Source organism: Mytilus californianus, unplaced genomic scaffold, assembly GCF_021869535.1.
Source record: "Mytilus californianus isolate M0D057914Y unplaced genomic scaffold, xbMytCali1.0.p SCAF_8, whole genome shotgun sequence".
NCBI classification, from domain to species: Eukaryota; Metazoa; Mollusca; class Bivalvia; order Mytilida; family Mytilidae; genus Mytilus; species Mytilus californianus.
In genome coordinates, this window is record NW_026262734.1 from 1598215 (window position 1) to 1621237 (window position 23023).

The window sequence follows — 23023 nt, forward strand, 5'->3', positions numbered from 1 at the left end:
ACAGTTAAAAATACTTTTATTTCATCCTTTTTCTTGATTTTTACTTCTGTCTCCTACACAAACAGAATGAATTCAATTGCTTCTTCGATTACAGTATTTTTAAGATGGATTTATCGCCAACAGTTAAATCACAAAATAAAGATTTTTATCTAAAAACAGATAGAAAATTGTTCTTTACAATTCATGCATTATGTTTACAGTACAACATATAGCTGCCATCAAATGTGCCATAGTGTCGTATTGTTTAAGGAAACATTTCTATAACATCATAAAATATGTAGAATGAAATGATTGTTGTACCATCTATCCAGTAGTGTCAATGAAAAAAGCATGCAATATAAGTATTGTCTGATAGTAATAAAATCAAAGTACAAAATAATTATCACTCTTCTTGCTGTGACAATTATTAAACAAAAATGTGAAAATTTCATGTCAATAAAAATTTCAGTGTAATATTCATTTACTTACCAATACGATCATTTTAAAATGAGCTATGAATGTTAAACAATGATGCATTGTACATATATAGTTGTCCAGTATTGTGTAGTTTGGCTGCTGTCTCATTTACAAATCTAATTTTTATCTATATCATCTAATTTCTAAATTAAACTGACTTTAAAATATATTAACTGGGAAATTTTGTTTTATATCAAATATATAGATTTTGATCAAGTCCCTTTCAAAGTTATTGTTGATGGTCATTAATAGACATTTTATGAACAGAATTATATTTTAAGTTATTTAGATATTTATAGCATGAATGAAAAGAAATATCATGAAGATGTAATTTTACAAAATAAAATTAAAAATAAAAAGCTCACTTTTACCAAGCTTTTTTTTTATTTTGCCATTTACACACACACAAATCAGATCTTGTAATTTGTTCTGAACTGCATTCTACTTTTTTATGTTTTAACTATTTTAAAATTAAACTTCTTTCAGGAAAGAAAACAATGAAGCCATTGCAAAATCAGTCAAATATATTTAGGGCTGTTCCATGAAAACATGGTACACAGGAAATGCACTTTGACACCTCGACTGTGGTTTGTGTCAAGTAAAGTGAAAATGTAAGTGAAATTCTAAATTTGCCTCTATACTGGTTACCCCATTTTGAAAGTGCCTTTCCTGGGTACTATGTATGCTTAAATGGAACATCACCTATCTGTTTTTATGAAAAGATCAAAAACATACTTCTAAATTTACCTAGCTGTCTGCACAAAAATGAAGGTTCTTCAAATCTGTTCTTACGTTTTTCTCTCAAGCAATGTCTATTTTCTTTTATTACAATTATTAATTAGAACTGTTTGAATGCATGAAAACTACAAAGGCAATGACAAATGTATAGAAATTAGTATAAACTTTCTTTTATAAATCAATGTGAGATGCTGTGTGACCACAAATGAAACAACTATCAACTAAAACCAAGATATGTGCACTTTTCTTAAGGATGTTCACTCTTCTTGTTTTGGAATTTTTGCTAGATATTCGGAATCCTCTGGTTTTATCCATGTAATGCCAATAAAAATTTTGCCCACTAACCTTTACTTTTCTTTTCATCATTTTATTTCATATAGTTTGAAAAGCCATTTTTCAAGATCTTGTAAAATAATTGTTATTTTTTCATAGTTCTTGAAATAAAAAAGGTGCCAATGTTAAATGTATGAAAAATCTAGAGGGAATTATTTCCCGCAAAATTTTCAATGGCTTATATCTTGAAAACAAGCACACGGACCCTTCATTTTTTCTGCTGTTTTAGTTTCTTTAATTATATACTATCAATTTATAGCAGTCTTTTAAAAAGCTTGTTATTTTGAAACAGAGTGCGAACATCCTTAACTTGACACTTTTTACTGTAGATTTTTCACTCATCTATGCATACAGCTTTTGCAAGGATATTAATCTATCAAAATAAAAAGTTTATCTGAATTTGACAATTCTTGTAAAACGAGTAGAGACAAGTTGGATACCACTATAACTGTGCATCCATCATCTTTTCTTCCGTTTGATATTACTCCTGATTTTGTCTATCAATTTTGACATTTTGCTATAACTTCCTGTCGAATCAGGCAAATTTTCAAACGGTATATGGTCCTCTATACCTTGCCCAAAACTTGAAGCAGTGGGCAGCTTTTCTTTACTGACTGTTCTCATATAAATGGGAGTACCATAGTCTTTTGAGATAGAATTACTCTTTGAGCACACTGAGTTGAGATTAGTAAATGAGTCATCCAGGTTAACCCCTGGGGTACCAGGTAGTGAAGTAGATGGACTTCCTGTCCCTAATTCACCAAATGTCTGTATAGATGTAGTTGATCCTTGACGTGTTAACTGGGCACCTGATAAATCTTGAAGACTTCCTTCCTCATCCTCCTCCTCTTCGATACTGTCGACAACCTGTAATTCTATGTCATCAACATTCTCATCTTGACAAAGTTTTTCTTGTATCAACTGGTATTGTTTTTCTAAATCATCTAATGTTGGTGATGTTGATCTTCCTGATTTAGCACTAAGTGCTGACAGCTGGCGATGAATTGGACTGGGCATGTCTGGAGTTGGGGGAGGTGTTCCTACTGGCAATGGAGGCCTACCTGGAGGTGTAGCGATAGGTAAAGGAGGTTGACCTGATAATGGGGTACGTCCTCTCCTACGTAAAATTTCCTCAGGTGTGGGTGGAGGTGTTCCCATTGGTAGAGGAGGTTTCCCAGGAGGTGTGTCACATGGTAAAGGAGGATTACCAGGTAGGGGTACACGCTTTTTATTTCTTCCTTCTGTTGCAACAGGGGAGCTGCTGTACGGAGATAAAAATTCACCATTTCTGTCGGCATGAGTCTCATCATCTGTTAAGGAAACAGAAATCATAGTAAATGAATTAATATCAGGGGAAATGTGTACCTCAAACCAGAAAACATTGACAGAAGTTTTTAACCTTTTTCTACTAATTCAGTAAACAAAGCATATACAAAATATTTCACATATAAAAAAGTTGAACAAGATTGCTACAGATCAGCCAAAACCTTAACTATATACTGGAATTTTACATATCACTTATATTCCAAAGGGCAATAACTCCTTTCAAAGAAATTGATCAGTACGGATTATCCAATTTTTCTGAGATATTGCTGGATAAACCTTTGACATAAATTCTCCAATGAGAAATGTAGGTGCAAGAGTGCTCACATTGTTGATTTTCAATATCATTTACACTTCCTAAGAGCAAAACTCCACAACTAAATTGAGATCATGACTTATTTCAAAACTTGTTCAAATATATTACTAAGTAAAGCCTTTGACATAAATTTCAACAATGTGGATTTTGCATTTCATTTCCTTTCCAAGAAGCATGAATCCCCAAAATATTCAATCAGCGTTAAGAGGTGTACGAGCACATACAATATAGGACAAATTTTTTATCACAAAGTTAATAAAAGGGAAATTCCTGCAACAACAGATCAAGATTCTTGGATACCACAGCAAACTACATGGAGTTGTTTCTTCATTAACATATATACCCCACATCTTCATTGGATTGTACCTCCTCTCATTGAGGTAAATGGTGAATCTCTATTGATTTCTGTCTCGTTGTAGCATTCCAAACATCTTGTATTCATATTTATAAACTGCCAAATTTAAACTATCCTGCTTGTTTCAGATTTATAGGTTTTCCAAGCTTTGGGAATGACATACTGGAATATTCATCTTCATTTGTGGGTTACATATTTTTTTTGTAAATTTCTTTGGTATAAGTAAACAACAAATTCAATTGTTGAACAAAATAAACTTTTCCTACAGAAAAGTATCCAGAATTGGTAAAATTCATAAAATATTATTTCCACTAAGGAGCCCACTGAGTACCAACTAGATACCCAGCAACATGACTACAGTTTCAAAAATAAATATATTCTAATTTTCTAAGTATCCATTTACTTAATGAATAACTCTCACCTTCTATTTCCATTTCAGCTTCTTCAACTTTCATCTTCTTTTTTATAACCTGTTCGTCCTGTTCTAATTTTCTCTTTTTCATCTCATCCTGTAAGTATCAAACAGAAGGCTAGAGATTATGATCTTACTACAGTACCAGTGATGATGCCAGGAACACAGAAATATCAAAATACTAAGGTGTGGTATGATTGCCTATGAGACAACTATCAACCAGAGATCAAATGACTTAGATGTAGTCATAAGAAATTAGCAATAACAGGTCACTGTACATGCCTCTGCAAAACCCATACCGTATAGTAAGCTAATAAAGGCCCCTACATGACAAAATGTGAAATAATCTGAAATAGAAAACCAATGTTGCAGTCTGATTTAAGATAAAAACAACAAGCAAAAGAATATGACAGACAGTAACCAAGACAACCACTGAATTACAGGCTCCTGACTGCATTGCAGTTTGTTTAACATTTGTCATTTCTGGACCTTTTATAGCTTGCTGTGCGGTAGGGGTTTTGATCATTATTGAAGGCTGTAGTCAGACCTATTGTTGCTTACTTCTATGCCATTTGGTCTCTGTGGAGAGCTTTCTCATTGGCAATCATACCACATCTTCTAACTTTTATGTAAGAAATAACCACACATTGTCTTGGATATAACCTCATAGAAACAGGATAGAAATACTCAAAGAGCATCACATTTCTACCTGCTTGTATGTCTCTTGCAAATACAGGAGTTGAACCAAGAAAACCTAAATTTTATCCCCAATATTTTTTTTAAAAACTTTGCCTTACCCAATCTTACAGCGGAGCCAATACATTCATAATCTTAATTATGCAAAGTTGAATAAAAATATTTCTGCCTACTGTTTGTTTAACACATTGTGAATTGTTTCAAAAATATCATACTGCTTACCGAATTTTGGGCATTTTTTTTTGTTTTAAAGGTATATTTTCTCCTGGGAAACATTGTCCACACCCTTCAATCTAAACAATGGCAAATATTAGTCAAACCTTTTAGTCAATCTTCAGTGTGAGCTATTATGGTGGTATGACATGGTGTGTTCAAGCTGGTCATTTTGAGTGCATTTCCATGTTGGTTTTAAACATTTTTCTTCAAATGATAATTACTGTATTTATATGACATAGGATCAAAGGTCATTATTGACCTATAGCTACTTAACATACTACTGTTGTTTCCTAACATAATGCGAGTTTTTTTCCAATAATTAAATAAATAATACCATCATTTCCTGTCTTTGAAATAAAGCTGATTTAAGTTGATGAGGCTGTAATGGAGGGAACCCTAACTCTGCATGCTCCTAAATAAAGAAAAAATATCAAAGTAAATATATGATTGTGTTTATCATAGAAAAATATAATGATAATGATTATTGCTACATAATAAAAGTCAAACTATGCAAAACAGTATGAAATTTATTAAATCGAAGTACTTTGAGCATGGTGTGAGAGTTAGGATAAACAAATATTCTAATAATTATGAATAAAAGGAGATATTCAGTTATGAAACAACCGAACTAAGAAAGAAATAAATGTGGATTGTGTCCACATGTGAACACAGATGATGCCCCTGCTTGCATATCATATAGTTATAAAGGGACATAACTACAGAACGGTAAAAGTGACGCTCCCCAAATTTGATCTTGATCTGAGTTTTGTGGTAATAAGCATTGTGTGTAAGTCTCATAACATTTGGTTGAGGCAAACTTAAGTTAGAGAACGGAAACTAAAAATTTTGCAATTTTTCCATTTATAAAGGGGCATTACTCTAGAGCGGTTTGAGTGACGCTACCAAAATTCAAACTTGATCTGTGTTTTGTGGTAATAAGCATTGTTTATAAGTTTCATAACATTTGGTTGCGGCAAACTTAAGTAAGAGAACGGAAACTAAAAGTTTTGCAATTTTTCTATCTATAAAGGGGCATTCCTCTAGAACTGTTTGATTGACGCCACCAAAATTCACCCTTGATCTGTATTTTGTGATAATAAGCATTGTGTATAAGTTTCATAACATTTGGTTGAGGCAAACTTAAATTAGAGAACGGAAACTACAAATTTTGCAATTTTTCCATTTATAAAGGGGCATCACTCTAGAATGGTTAGAGTGGCTCTACCAAAATTCAAAATTGATCTGTATTTAGTGGTAATAAGCATTGTGTGTAAGTTTCATAACATTTGGTTGAGACAAACTTAAGTTGGTGAACAGAAACTAAAAATTTTGCAATTTTTCCATTTCTAAAGGGGCATAACTCTAAAACGGTTAAAGTGACGCCACCAAAATTCAAACTTGATCTGTGTTTTGTGGTAATAAGCATTGTGTATAAGTTTCATAACATTTGGTTGAGGCAAACTCAAGTTAGAGAACGGAAACCAATTTTGAAACCTACGGACGTACGTACAGACGGACAAGGGTAAAACTTAATGCCCCCTCCGCTACGGCAGGGGCATTAAAATATTGTTTGAGCTTCTGCTTATAAATATATATCCCCACTTATGACTGATCAAAAAAGTTCCATCACACTGAACAGGAACTGATGTTTGGTAAACAGGAAGAAGAAAAGCAACACATCTTAAAACATGTCATAAAACATAGTTGTAGTTGCTGAGAAATAAGTAACACATATTTAAAAGATAGAGACAAATTCAGAAAACTAAAAGTAGATCAGAAACGAAACTGCAAACATGTCATACAGTATATCCTAATGAACATTGGTACCAAACATGTCATACAGTATATCCTGATGAACCTTGGTACCAAACATGTCATACAGTATATCCTGATGAACCTTGGTACCAAACATGTCATATAGTATATCCTGATGAACCTTGGTACCAAACATGTCATATAGTATATCCTGATGAACCTTGGTACCAAACATGTCATACAGTATATCCTGATGAACCTTGGTACCAAACATGTCATATAGTATATCCTGATGAACCTTGGTACCAAACATGTCATACAGTATATCCTGATGAACCTTGGTACCAAACATGTCATATAGTATATCCTGATGAACCTTGGTACCAAACATGTCATATAGTATATCCTGATGAACCTTGGTACCAAACATGTCATATAGTATATCCTGATGAACCTTGGTACCAAACATGTCATATAGTATATCCTGATGAACCTTGGTACCAAACATGTCATATAGTATATCCTGATGAACCTTGGTACCAAACATGTCATACAGTATATCCTAATGAACCTTGTTACCAAACATCATAGAGCTAAGTACTGTTAAAGTTGCTTAGAAAATTGTGATGGATATTTAATGTAACTGCATTTTAATTTCAGAATTTTTTATAAGTCTTCTGCAAACAGAAAGTAAAAGAGCAACAATAATGAAAGTGTGTGACAAGATTTATCCTTCAATACTATAATCGAAACTTAAACCCAAATATGTTGCTTAACTCCCTTGTTTAGTTAATATATATAGCTTTGTGATATCTAAAAACCTGGGAACTCTAAAGTCACAGAAAGCTGAATAAACAACACTTACATCAACCAAGCCTTCAGATAACTCTACAGTAAAACCTGGGTAGTCCATAATTCTGTTAGGATCTATTTGGGCTGTAATATAAAACATATTTAATTCACAGTAAAACCTGGGTAGTCTATTAATTCTGTTTGATCTAACTGGGCTGTTATAAAAAAACATTTCATAATCTTTGATTAAAACTGTTTTTTTTTCTTCTTGGACTTTGATGTTGTCACTATGTCATTTTGATATTTTTGCTAACTTATAAAACAGAAACTGAACAGATAATGATAAGGTAAAAGAATTTATATATGTAAAAGTCTGAGGGGAGTAGGTGGGTGTTTGAAGGTGTGGGTAGTATATCTATGAATCTTTTTGAAGTACATTATCAGAATTCTGTAAAATATTATTACTGATGCATGACTAAGGCAGTTACTTCAGATGCATCAATTTGAAGATTTTGACCACTGTACAGTAAACATGTCCACCAAAAAAAACATATAAAATTTAAAAAGTGTATTTTTTCTTCAAAAACAAGTGTTTATAGTGGAATGATCAGTGATCAAGGGGAAATAAATCTTGAAAAAAATGCATTTTTTTTTAAACTGAAAAACAAAGCAATTCTGAAATGAATAACATTTCTCAATAATTCATCTTAATCTACTGTTAATGCTGCCTTGTTTTATCACAAAATATTTAATCACATAAGGATCCCATTATATAATGGTTCCAATGACAAATATGTTCTTTAATTTAATTTCTCAGATAATTTAGTAAATAACTTACATCATAAGAATTTGTTGTAATTCCAGGGGCCAAAAAATGGCCTCCTTTTTTGAGCTTTTGAGAACTACTTCAAATTTGCTCATAAAATAGGGAAACAAGATTTTAAAAGTTAAGATGTATGTACATTTTCACAAAAATGAAAACAAAGGCTAGTTGTATGCAGTTTTCCATCCATATTTTTTAAGTGGAAACATTGGCCACAGCAAAATAAAGTTCTTTAGAGCAGCTTTTTTATAGCTATTTATAAAACTTCATTTTAATATATGGTTGTTATTTTGGTGTGCCCATACATTTTTCAATCCTAAAAATGCTAAAAAAATAAAATTTATTTACAAAATATACATAATGGTTTGCTGCTTTTGTAACTCATTACAGGTGCTATTTGTTTTTATTTCCAGAACTTCTATTACCATAGTCATGTTACGGCAAACTTTTGATCATGTATGGTAACTCTAAAATAAGAACAAAATTTGGGGTAAAAAAGATATTGACCTATTACCCCTACTCCTTTAATAATAAACTGTTAACACAGAGATATGTCTCGCCTTTTTGTAATTTTGATATGCAAATATTGAAATTAACATAGCGATACTTTTAACATTTAAGTTATGCAAATATTCAAAGTCAATGAACCATGACTGAAGGTACATGGCTAAACAATCTCCATAGAAATGAGATATGCCAGTGCTAATACAACTGCATACCAAATACCATTGAATTAGCATAAGTCGTTCCCTTTAAACAAACCTAAACACAAACATTAACTTGTAAACTATGTAAAAGTTTCAAAGTCAATGAACCATGCTGAGGGGATTGGGCTATATAATCTCCATTGAAACAGGACTTGCAAATGCCAATAAATTTGCATACCAAATATCATTGACTCAACATTAGCGGTTCATCTTAAACTGATCTAATCACAAACTAATACATGTAAACTAAGCAAAAGTTTCAAAGTCAATATACCATGACTGAGGGGGCGGGGCCAAATATTCTCCATGGAAATGAGATGTGCCAATGCTTATACAACTCGATACCAATTAACATTGGCCTACCACTAATGGTTCCCCTTGAACTGACCTAATCACAAACTAATACTTGTAAACTTAGCAAAAGTTTCAAAGTCAATAGACCATGACTGAGGGGGCAGGGCCAAATAATTTCCATGGAAATAATATGTGCCAATGCTTATACAGCTGCATACCAAATATCATTGACCTAACACTTGTGGTTCACCATAAAATAAACCTAATCACAAACTAATACATTGTTGACGCTTCCGCCGCCGCCGCGCCGCCGCCGATGCCTGAAACAGCATACCTATATCTCGCTTTTTGACTCTGTCAAGGCGAGACAAAAACTAATCATTTATTATCTGTTCTATATAAACATACATGGTACCAAGGGAAGGCACTTTTAAAATGTGGTAACTACATACAGAAGCAAATTTAGAATTTCATTGACATTTTAATGTACATGACACCCATCCATGGTGGAGATATCAAAGTGCCATCCCTGTGTCCCATGTAAGTTTTTATGGAACAACCCTAAATCTGAAGATGTAACAGCAACAACATCCTTGGCTTTGTTTATCATTCATTAATATATGACAGAAGATAGGTTTTTAATGTGGTCATGGACAGTCACATCAGAAGTTTGTCCATCAGAATTTTTTTTACCATATAGATTTAATAAAGGTTTAAATGTGTGTAAAACTTGATTTCAATATCTTTCTTTAGTTTATGTGAAATAAAAAACATTTTTTATATAATGATAATTCTTAAAAATATTTATTGCATTTTTAATGAAATGTTTCCAATACCATACCCATTTTTCATATAAAAATTTAAATACATCGGGAATCGTTATTATATGTTGATATTATCAGAGGTAAACTAAACTTAATAAGTAAATATGCAAGCACACAACATGTAACAATTATATTAAAATGTTCAATATATCAAATCAAATCAACCAGAAAATAAGAAACAAGACAAATTATTACTGATCAATGGGAAATAACTCTGAAATAATTTGAGATGTAAATTCAGTCCATGAAAATGGCTGAGGGCAGTTAGATAAGGACAACCAAAAATCTCCCCACAACAAACACACCTTCAATACACAGTTTTATATACATCAAATGGACATAAATGACCCACAAGCCATGTCCAAAAATAAATCTTCCTCCCTACCGTCCACACATTCATTTAATTAAAATAGACCTTACGTTCTTGAACTCTTTCTTCGTTGACTTCTCCATCTTCCATACTTTGTCCTGTTATGTCCACTTCTACAATGAATAAGTTATATATGTCATGTAACCATTCATACTTGAACAAACTACACAAAAACTTACAATGTTGAATGTGATTGGCTGTCCAGATTTTAGCTTTTATGTTTATCTAAACCAATAAAATTGATTGAGAAGTTGTTAAAATTGAACATGGAGGAAAATGTCTTACCAACAAACATTTGTATGATCAGTTTTTCACATTTCAAGTTCACGAAATATAATTACATGAATGACTGATTGATGACTGTTGTCCGATGGCAGTATAACAGGCATATTCAGGAAGATCAATTATTCAAATTTAGATAAGAATATACCCTTCTTTCTACTAGACTAACAGGTTCAGTCAGATTTTTAATCATGATATCTCAAAGGGCAAGAGTCTGAAGGAGGACATATCATCCTACCAGCACACATTATTTGTCTTGAAGACGAGCAGTTTTTACTCTTACTCCTAAATATTGTATTCTTGGCAGAGAACCATCAGAGATCAACTTCAATGTTGTTAATTTGCCCATTAAATTGTAGAGATAAGCTGCATTTATTTGAATTTTCAAAAGTACACACAATAATTGGGTAAGGGGTATTTGCCTGTAGTACACATGCAAAATATGCAGTCAACAAATTTTGTTTGTAAGTTTAGGAACTATAAATTAAATATGTGTGCCCTATGTCTAACTTAGTGTTAGTATATTAAAAGAATTTCAGAAATTTATGCGAGGATTTTATTTATACAATATTGGGATAGGTTGAGTATTGCAATAATAATAAACTGCTTTGCTGAGCGCAGCTGGATACGCCTGCAGAGGTCCAACCCTGAAAAGTTGGGGCAAAAATGGACACAATATTCAAGCTTGATACAGGTCTGAATTTGGATTGTAATTAAATATTTGACATATTATAGGTTTCTGAATAAATGTAGTCAAAGAACTTGAAATTGGTTATATGAATTGAATTTATATTCAATTTAAGATTTCTTGCTGTTGTGCAATACACTGTGCTGTTGCGCAATACTTAGTAAATCTGTTGTCAGACTATAAACAAATAAAATCTTATAACTCGGAAACATAAAATCGAAAATTTATAAAAATCAAAAGGGAGCTTACAAAAATAGATATAAACAATTTACCAAAGTTTCATTAAAAATGCTGAAAATGCTGAAAGCATTTTTTCATAATTGTCCGAAAACTGGAAAATCCCACTTTTTGTAATGAATAAAACCCCATAAATCGGAAACGTATAGTCTAAAATTTATAAAAATCAAAAGGGAGCTCATGTCGATAGAAATAAACAATTCAACAAAGTTTCTTGCAAATTGGTGAAACTATTTTTGAGTTATTGTCCGAAAACTGGAAAATCCCACCTTTTTTAATGAATAAAACCCCAAAACTGGGAAACTGTAAATCCGAAATTTATAAAAAAAACGAAAGGGAGCTCATGTCAATAAATATAAACAATTCACAAAAGTTTCATTCAAATTGGTGAAATTGTTTTTGAGTTATTGTCCGAAAACTGGAAAATCCCCCCTTTTTTAATGAATAAAACCCCAAAACTCGGAAATGGTAAATCCGAAATTTTTAAAAAACGAAAGGGAGCTCATGTCAATAGATATAACAATTCACCAAAGTTTCATGCATATTGGTTAAAGCGTTTTTGAATTAATGTTCAACATGTTGACGACGAATGGACGGACAGACGGACGGTTAGACATTCAACGGTATACCATAATACGTCCCGTAAACGGACGTATAAGAACTCGCATTCTGATATCTGCTGCATATATTTACATGCAGGTAATTAATCTTGCATTTTTAATTAATTCTTCAAAAATCGCAATAATTTCTGAATTTACATTATACATTAAATATGAGTCCTTTAATTACCTTTCCCATGTTTATCAAATAACATGAGACCAGAGCCTTGTTTCTTTGCCTCCTCTAACCACCCTGGGGGGTAACCCAGCATCCTCATTCTATATACATACTGAGGTATCTGTTGAGGGGATAGACCTAAAGCCTCTCTCAGTTTGTCACTGTAAAATAACATATATATATATATAAACATGTGTAGGAACAGCAGCTTTTATTCAGAATAAATACTAGCAATCTATTTAAGACATTTCTGTTATTGAATTTGTATGCAATTTAAACATCAGTGTTCATATAAAAATAAGAAGATGTGGTATGATTGCAAATTAGGGAACTCTCCACCAGAGATCAAATGACATAGAAATCAACAACTATAGGTCAATTTGCAAAATGCCTATTTTTCAATCTATGTTAAAACTATTATATGAAATTTATATCAGTTGTTTGATGCAAATTCACAGTACATATTGATTATAACTCTAGTTTACTTGAGGAAAATGGTCTTAATGTAGCAATTATTGCATCAGGCTACTGTGCATTTATTATTTTCATGGGTACCATTTCCATGGATTGACGAAAACTTGTATATGCATGATTTGATTTGATGGTTTTGCTTTTGTCAGCACATATTCCTATAGAACAGTTGTAATTTGTTGAGCAATTAAATTTGTGGTTTTCCTGTACCAATGAAATCCATGACTAATCATCAATCAACAGTATCTGGACCCTGTGTTGTTTGAGTAATTTTTATAGGGGGTGTGGATGTTTGTTGTTTGTCTTCTGTACTGTCCAATATTTAAGAGATAACTGTTTTGTATTTGCAGCTTTCAAAAGTCCATCTGTAGTTTTCTTTTCACAAATTATGTTTACCTAGATAAATAGGTATTTTTCAACAGTAAATCTACCGATGGACTTCCGCAAAGCTTCAAATATAATTTAATACAGTTATCTAATGCAAAATAAATACATAATTCAATTTTAATCATTACAACAGCCTAAAATTTTCAATAATCGAAAATTCCTAAAAATTATGTTATCTTTTTTCCTAAACTAGATCACATCACAGGTATTCTTCCAACATCAAACATAAAACCCCGGCATTTTGTGGCATATTTGCTGCCTCAGAATGTAATATTTGATAAAAAGACGATTTCTAGTTTCAAAATATGAGTCTATTTGCTTATTAATGGAGAAATTACATGCCATTACATTCTGAAATTCAAAATGTAAGCTTCCTTAGGTACAGACAGGGGGGATAGAGAATTGCAGACATGGGGTCAATTACTTTTGAAAGTAATTAATTACATTCAATTACAATTACAAAATCTTCAAGTAAATTACATATTACATTTGACTTTTTTTACCAATGTAATTAATTACTTTCCAATTACTTGGCAAATGTAATTAATTACTTCAATTAATTTTGAAAGGAAAATTTAGATAAAATACTGAAAACATGCATTTATTCTATGATATGCACATAGGTATCATACATAATGCTTTATAGTAATAACAAATGAGATCTACAGCAACTATTTTCAAATTCAGCAAGTATCAAAGAAGAGTTAAAGTTAGATATCTGGTGTGTAACGGGAAAAAACATACTTAAATCTGAAGTGCACATAATACTTTGCCGATCAGGAATCGTTAGGACTAGAGGTCTGGTTTAATTTAATGCTCAAAATGATAAAAAGCCTTATTCAATATTTTTGAAAATATTAAATTTTGTTGTAATTAACTATTAAAATTTTATATTTGTATGTATTTCATTGAAAATGATACAAAAAGAGAGCCCCTTATTTTAATATTTTTGAAATGATATTTCATTTTGATCACGGCTTATCAAAATTATTTTCCTAAAAAAATGATTTAGAAAGCCAGACTATTTAAAAAAAAAACTTTAATTTTAATCACAATTAATTGATTTAAAAAAGATCACGCACCTAGAGGTATAATTTATTATCTCTCTCTAATTGGCTAAATTAACACCTGTTAAACAAGCAAATATAACTGTTGTAAAAACAGTCATTATATAGTTTATAATAACACAAATAGCCAAAGGTTATATTTGTTGATTGACTAAATCCTTTAAAGTTGATGATGTTACATGTAAATCAATGTCTAACAATATCTATCTGAATATACATGTAGGAAACAAGCTAATTAAGGTACAAGACGGTGACTTACTAATGGTTTCCTTTAAACTCAAATTATGGCATGTTTCTTCAATCTTTTTATTCTTTTTTATTTTTTGTTCATTCAATACAAAATAAAGAAGCTCCCATGGTTGTGTAATTACAGAGAGTATATTGTGTAGGCTTTTCTTTGTCAGTTAACTATATCTACTAAGGTCAAAGCTTTTAATCATTTTTTGAGAAAACATAAGATTCAACCTTTCTGACCCCAAATTTAAATGTAATTGAGTTGTAATTGAAAAGTAATTGTCAATTACAGACAATTATGGCTATGTAATTCAATACTGCTCAATTACACATTAATTACTTGAGAAATTGTAATTAATTACAGTCAATTACAATTACATATTTCAATTACCCCATGTCTGGAGAATTGTACGTTTCTGTCATCAAATCAGAACCATTGATACAAAGTAATTGCATTAGAATTGTTGAAGGTCCCTATTATCCTTTGTACTACTATATAAATACCTAATTTGTCCTGGTTTGAATGTAGCAAATCTTGGATCATCATCTCGGTGATATCTGGACCTAAAAATGAATATCAAGAAAATATGTAACATCTTAATTGAGAATACTTATGTCAACTAATCCCTCACTACTACACAGGTAGGATGCACAAGTCAAATCCTGTTCCTATTGAAGACCCCATTATAACACATAAATAAACTGCTTGCTAAGCAGACATTCTGAATAAGTAGTTATGGACACAATCCTCTTCAAAAATATTAACATGTAAGAAAGACAAGCCAAGTGCAAAAAATTAAACCTTTCAAACAGATTTGACACTAGAAGTTGCAAAATTTAATTTCAACAAAAATAAACCATTTCACAGAAGTCTAAGAACAGACAACATCATAATAAATAAATTTAACAGAAAGATGAAATGCTGAACCCTGATTTTTGACTTACCCTGTTAGCTTCTGACTTGGACCACCACTCTTGTCTAAAAACTCTGATTTATTTTTCTTGATTCTTTGAAAATCTTTGGGAACTGGGCATTCTGAGATCATATGATCACCACCACAATTAAAGCAGGTGGCTTTGGGTCTGAAAAATAAAATATACTTGTACTGTTACGGTCAAGACCACCCCCATAATCATGATAATTAAAACAGGTGCATTTTGGTCTGAAACAAAAAATTCAACTGTCAAATACAAACTGTTAGTTTAAACTTATTTTATTTTCTCAAAGTAACAGAATATTTGCTGAAAATATTGTTGTCATTTAACATCAACACTCACCTGTACTTATAAAACATTTTTTTAACTACTGGATTCTTTGTTATTTTATTGTGATACCTATTTTAGTATATCTTATAGAAAAGGTGAGCTACAAATGTAAATTTTCAACACAGCAAAATTTTTCAATAAGCTTTAATGCAGACTTTGACAAAAACCACCTTCAAATATCAATGAAAATTCAATTTTCTATTTCTTCACAAAAATGTGTACCCACCTAAATAAATCTACAGTAATACAGCAACTAATGACAATTATGTAAATAGAAATAGCTTGTTCATATTTTGGACTAAATTGTCTATTTTGTTTATTTTTTTGTTTATTTTATGGTTTTTATTATTTACTTTTTGTTATGTCTTAGACTGATAGCTATATACATTTATACTTTACGATAAGGATTTTGCTTATTGATGAAAGACCATTCAGTGCTTATTAGTTCCACATCTTTTGTTATCGTTTGTTTAGGCATTGGCAATCATACTACATCTTATTTTTATAGAGAATTATTGTATATAAACAGTTATGATCCTACCTTCCAGGTTTGGCTCTGACAGACTCTTCTTCATCAAATGGTATTGGATCTAAGAAACATTGTTCAAATCTGCTGGTTCAGGAAAACTTACTAATAATACAGAAATACTGTAAATTCAGAAACTATTGCAATGTTTTTATTATTGCGAAAAATGCGACAGGGTTATAATCGCAATAATTCAAACTCGCATTTTGAAATTTTTTATATGAATAAAATAGATTTTTTTTCAAAATCGCAAAAATTAAAATCGCATTTAATTCTAAAATGACAAAATTGCAATAATTTCTGAATTTACAGTACTGCATTCAAAATAAAAATAAACAAAAAATATCATTTGTTCATCTATGTTTCAACTGGTTATCTTAATGTTAAATTTGTTATTTGAATATTTAGCTAGAAATTATTTGTGAGTAACCGAAAAAAACTGAAATGCAAAGAAAAGACTGATCAGATCATTCTTTGTCTATGTATGGTCAAATGGACTGATCAGACCATTCTTTGTCTATGTATGGTCAAATGGACTGATCAGACCATTCTTTGTCTATGTATGGTCAAATGGACTGATCAGACCATTCTTTGTCTATGTATAGTCAAATGGACTGATCAGACCATTCTTTGTCTATGTATGGTCAAATGGACTGATCAGACCATTCTTTGTCTATGTATGGTCAAATGGACTGATCAGACCATTCTTTGTCTATGTAAAGTCAAATAGACTGATCAGACCATTCTTTGTCTATGTATATTCAAATAGACTAATCAGACCATTCTTTGTCTATGTATAGTCAAATGGACTGATCAGACCATTCTTTGTCTATGTATGGTCAAATGGACTGATCAGACCATTCTTTGTCTATGTATGGTCAAATGGACTGATCAGACCATTCTTTGTCTATGTATAGTCAAATGGTTTCAAATATTATCTGGAAAACAATCAAACTTTCAAATCATGAAAGACTTTCAAAACTCCTGAAAGTAAAAAGTGAGAAGGAGCAAAACAAGGAGATACTTGTATTCTTTATGCTTGGCCTATGTAAAAGGTAGATTTACTGTTGCTTTCAATTTTAACTGCGATTATTATCTTCCGTTGTTAATATAAACAACTACATTTTATACTTGACCTTTGAAGTTACCAATAACTACATACAATGTAGGAATAACAAGAAGGATACTTTGGTATTTCCCAGCTGTCTGTTAATGATGGATTGAAGTTAACAAGAGGCCAGCCTAGGGTGTCTATCAAGAAATACTGATAGATATGGGAACAACCAATTATCTGAAATTAAAAATTACATTAACCATTACAATATGGCTTGAATTGTGGCTAAAATATGTGAAATCATTATTGCAATCTGATCGGAATAAAGATCATGAGTTCACCTTTAGTTCCAAAGATCTGGCACAGTACTGTTTGACTTTCTGTTTTATATAAGATGTTTTCAGGATCTTTAAGTAAAAGTATCTTATCCATATATATTCTAGTACAATACCCATATCCTATGGTTATCTATCTTAATTGCAAAAATTGAAACAATTCAATTAATGGAAGTTGAATGTGTATCTGGTTTATAATTAAATACATCAGACTTTACATTTACATTAGACTCAACAGTGGTGCTCAACTCAAAACAGATGGAAGGCCAAAAGTTGATGAGCATCAGACCTGCCAACTATCCCGATTTATGGGGGATATCCCCCATGAGAGGTGTTCACCTGAATTTTGAAATTCTTTATTATATGAACTGAACACCTCAAAACAGGCATTCAAATGAGTTAAAAGGGTATTTAAGCACAGATATACTCATTCAAACAATATAGTAGTAGATTAAAAACACTTATGACAAGTGAGAATGAGGTCCTCTTGCGCTTAAAATCCCCCATGGAGATTTTGAAAAGTTGGCAGGTATGGAGCATTGAAAACCAAAAGTTTTCAAAAAGGACAACTAATGGCCTGATTTAAGTAACTAATATTAAACAAACAACAGTCCCAAGTCAGGACCCTGTAATTCAGGGGTTGACGTTTGTTGTTGTATAATTGTTTTTCATTCACTTTTTTATTTTGTACATAAGGGCTATTCCATTAAAATGTCTGTGGGAGGGTAGGAAGGGAAGTTTAATTATTGAATGTGGGTCATGGGTCTATTTCAGTATGTGTCTATTACCATTATGCAAAATTATCTAAAAAATGGTTCTTGGTTGTAGGGATATTTTGAAAGTCCCTTCCTACCCTCCCACATACATTTTAATGGAATAGCCCTAAATCAGGCCGTTAGTTTTCTAGTATGAATTGTTTTACATTTAGTTAGGGTTGGCCTTTTATAGCATGCTTATTGGTATGGGTTTTGTTTATTGTTTTTTCACCTTTTAAAAAGGCTGTTACTTACGGCATGTGATGACCACATGGACTTATTTCTTTGAGGAGCTGTTAGTTTTTCATTGATATCTACACAGGTCAAGGTTGAAGGCTGCAAAATAAAATAAACAGTTGTATAAAACATACAAATAACAGAATGGCATTACACATGTATTCACAATACACAAGTTTACATGACACATATATATATAACAATACACACGCATACATGATACACATAATATACACAATTCATGTATACATGAACCAAATGTATATGTTATACATATGTATACACAATAAACATGTTTAAATGGTACAAGATCCACATACTCCATTTTCAGGTGCTATAAAAAAAATTCAAAGTATCATGACATTTGTCATATAGATCCACGATTGACTATGTCAGTCTGTATCAGTTACAAGTAAAAGATCCAAGAAGTAGAGATATCGATGATTGATCTGTTGTTGTCTTTGCTTAATATACTGTAAAACAACTCATTTTCACAAGCAATTTATTTTCACAAGGAGAATAAAATGCTCCGCTGGGTGCAGCTTGATACGACCGCAGAGGTCGAACCCTGAACAGTTGGGGCAAGTATGGACACAACATTCAAGCTTGATACAGCACTGAATTTGGATTGTGATTAAATATTTGACACAGCATAGGTTTCTGACAGAATGAATGTGGTCTAAGAACTAAAAAAATTTGTAATTTACCTATTGAAACCATATCATTATTATTTGCTTTTATATATAAATCAGAAATAACCAATTTAAAATGGAAAATTAAAAAAAAAAAAGGAAAAAAGGGGAAAAAAAATCCCCCCCCCCAAATTTTTTGAACCCCCTTATGATTCATCACCCCCAAACCCCAAACTCAATCCCAGCCTTCCCTTTGTGGTATGGTATCTTGCAGAACAATTTCAGAGAGATCCATACACTTGAACACAAGTTATTGTCTGGAAACTAGAAAAATGCGTTTTTTGGCCCCTTTTTGGCCCCTTTTTGGCCCCAAATTCCTAAAATTTTGAGGCAATTACCCCCATAATCAATCCCAGCCTTCCCTTTGTGGTATGGTACCTTGCAGTACAATTTCAGAGAGATCCATACACTTGAACACAAGTTATAGTCATGAAACTAGAAAAATGCTTATTTTTGGCCCCTTATTCCTAACGTTTAGGGCAATTACCCCCAAGCTCAAACCCAGCTTTCCCTTTGTGATATGGAACCTTGTAGTACAATTTCATAAAGATCCATACACTTACACACAAGTTATTGTCCTGAAACTAGAAAAATGCTTGTTTTTGGCCCCTAATTCCTAAAATTTTGAGGCAATTACCCCCATGATCAATCCCAGCCTTCCCTTTGTGGTATGGTACCTTGCAGTACAATTTCAGAGAGATCCATACACTTGAACACAAGTTATAGTCATGAAACTAGAAAAATGCTTATTTTTGGCCCCTTATTCCTAAACGTTTTTTGGGGCAATTACCCCTTAAACTCAATTCCAGCTTTCCCTTTGTGATATGGAACCTTGAAGTACAATTTGAGAAAGATCCATACACTTACAGACAGGTTATTGTCCTGAAACTAGAAAAATGCTTGTTTTTTGCCCCTTTTTTGGCCCCTAATTCCTAAAATTTTGAGGCAATTACCCCCAAAATCAATCCAAGCATTCCCTTTGTGATAAGGAACCTTGTGGTACAATGTCAGAGAGATCCATACACTAACACACAAGTTATGTCTGAAAGTTACAAAAATGCTTATTTTTGGCCCCTTTTTGGCCCCTAATTCCTTAACTGTTGGTACCATAACCCCCAAAATCAATCCCCACCTTCCTTTTGTGGTATTGAACCTTATGGTAAAATTTCATAGAGATCCATTCACTTAAACAAAAGTTAGAGTGCGAAAACCAATGTGTCTCCGGACGACGACGACGCCAATGTCATACCAATATACGACTGTTAAAATTTTTTGCGGTCGTATAAAAATAATACAAATATAAACAGTTGCAAATATGTAAATTTTGGGTCTCCCTTATAAATATAAATACATCAAGACAGTTAAAGAAACTTTGTGAGCATGCTCACATACTCCATGGCCCCACATTGTCACTGGGCAAACAAAATCTCAACCGATTCCTAAGTTCAAAGTGGCATAACACATAGAAAAAAAATTGAATCTTAATTTCCTGAAGATATGCACATCTACATAGTATGTCTTGATTATCTACAAAATTTCATGAAATTCTGGTGTGTGGATTCAGAAGAGTTGCAGTGACAAACTGTTGCAGTAGTTTATTTAGGCCACAATTCTAAGTTCAAAGGGGCATAACTCCTAGAAAAACAATTGAATCATTATTTCCTGTCGATATAAAAATAAGAAGATGTGGTATGATTGCCAATAAAACAACTCTCCACAAGAGACCAAGTGACATAAAAATTAACAACTATAGTTAATTCTGTACGGCCTTCAACAATGAACAAAACCCTATTGCATAGTCAGCTATGAAAGGCCCAGAAATGACAAATGTAAAACAATTCAAACGAGAAAATGCACATTTACATAGTATATCCATATGTACAAAGTTTCATGAAATTCTGTTGTGTGGTTTCAGAGTTGCGATGACCAGAACAGGACTGACAGACAGGTCAAGAACATTATACCCTGTTACATACAGTAGAACTTTTTTTCGGTTATAATCACAAAAAAATGAATCACAGTGCAGTCAAATGGTAAGATCTTAACGTGAAATAAGGTTTCCACATAAATAAGTTAGTTTACAGTGGTCTAACATTTCTACACTCAGGGTGTTTCACAAATTGACAATTGGTATAGAAAAAGACGTTGTGATGCCATTTTCAGGTCTTCTCTATTTTTATATTATTAGCTGGCTCTAATTGAAATACACCCCTCTTTTATTTCTCTTGATAGTATACCTCAAGGTCAAGTTCTGGAAGGTCAGATCTGTCAAACATTTCTTTATACAACAAGCCAGTGATAAAATTCTCTATATTTGTCCTGTATTTCCTGGAAAAGAAAGCAAAACTTGAATGTGTTTCAACCTTTTACTTATACTACAGAACCAGAGCAAAACTTGAATGTGTTTCAACCTTTTACTTATACTACAGAACCAGAGCAAAACTTGAATGTGTTTCAACTTTTACTTATACTACAGAACCAGAAATGTCATTTGTTATAGATAGAATCAAATTAACTACTTTACGTACCAGTTATTTAAATTAATGGGATTCTTAAAACGCAGTATTTTTTAGATGGTAAAGGGTTTCTTGTCTGCAACTGACGCTAAAGTTATTAATGTATTTAACCCAAGGCTGTCTCTTAAATCTTAGTGCAAAGAAAAACAATAAACAAACTAAGTCCATTTATCAAGTTAATATGGGAAAATCAAAAAAATTGTTCAAAATTTTGCTCTAGATGCTGTTTCTTGACACGGAAGAATTTTTTAGAACTCCATTAAGAGTATGTTAAAAGAAAGTTTAACCACAGACTGAACCTAATTGTCGACAATACAGATCAACCCAAACAATGGACTGTATGATTGCTATTTCTCCCCTTTGCGTCCTTCATTGCACGGGAGACAAAATAGGAATCTACTGTTTTTGTTTTTCGAATCAATTCAACTTACCTTGAAAATTTATTATTATGAAAGAGGATTTGACAAGCAGGGCTATCAGTGTCTTGAACTTTCCTTAAAATATAAAAGTCACAACATTATTATAGACAGGTGATGGTGATCATATTCTGCAATTAATGAAAACAGAATCAATATGACCCAATGTAATTTAGAATGACTAAGACAGTGGGTGCCATTAAGTACCTGAGTTTACCTCCATTTTTACTCAAGTTTATTTTACCTGAGTTTACCTCAATTTTTACTCAAGTTTATTTTACCTGAGTTTACCTCCATTATTACTCGTTCATTTTACCTGAGATTACCTCCATTTTTACTCGTTTATTTTACCTGAGATTACCTCCATTTTTACTCAAGTTTATTTTACCTGGGTTTATCTCCATTTTTAACCGTTTATTTTACCTGAGATTACCTCCATTTTTACTCAAGTTTGTTTTACCTGAGTTTACCTCCATTTTTACTCAAGTTTATTTTATCAATACAAGTTTCTATTATATTTTCCAACCAAGATTGTCATATGTCTGTTTTCGTCATTGTCTTAATAACAAGTATCTGCCTATCTTCAGCATGTTCAATCTGGACCATGTTTGTCTTATGTGACATAATGTCATTTTTGGTCATTGTCTATTCTGTTTCTGGAATACCCAAGAGA

The 23023-nt window shown here is 32.1% G+C and overlaps 1 protein-coding gene across 1 annotated transcript in view; it reads right to left on the reverse strand.

The window, feature by feature from the left end:
- The window catches only part of LOC127711803 (zinc finger CCHC domain-containing protein 8-like), a 30076-nt gene continuing 7053 nt past the window's right edge, over window positions 1-23023 (reverse strand). The window contains exons 3-15 of the mRNA XM_052217959.1: window positions 22366-22428; window positions 21656-21746; window positions 18745-18825; window positions 17533-17636; window positions 16361-16429; window positions 15499-15636; window positions 15058-15117; window positions 12407-12555; window positions 10461-10523; window positions 7466-7536; window positions 5180-5257; window positions 3943-4030; window positions 1-2837 (exon numbers count right to left, since the gene is read on the reverse strand). Of these exons, the coding sequence (XP_052073919.1) occupies window positions 1987-2837; window positions 3943-4030; window positions 5180-5257; window positions 7466-7536; window positions 10461-10523; window positions 12407-12555; window positions 15058-15117; window positions 15499-15636; window positions 16361-16429; window positions 17533-17636; window positions 18745-18825; window positions 21656-21746; window positions 22366-22428 (1906 nt within the window). The 3' untranslated portion in view covers window positions 1-1986. The remainder of the gene's footprint in view (window positions 2838-3942; window positions 4031-5179; window positions 5258-7465; window positions 7537-10460; window positions 10524-12406; window positions 12556-15057; window positions 15118-15498; window positions 15637-16360; window positions 16430-17532; window positions 17637-18744; window positions 18826-21655; window positions 21747-22365; window positions 22429-23023) is intronic.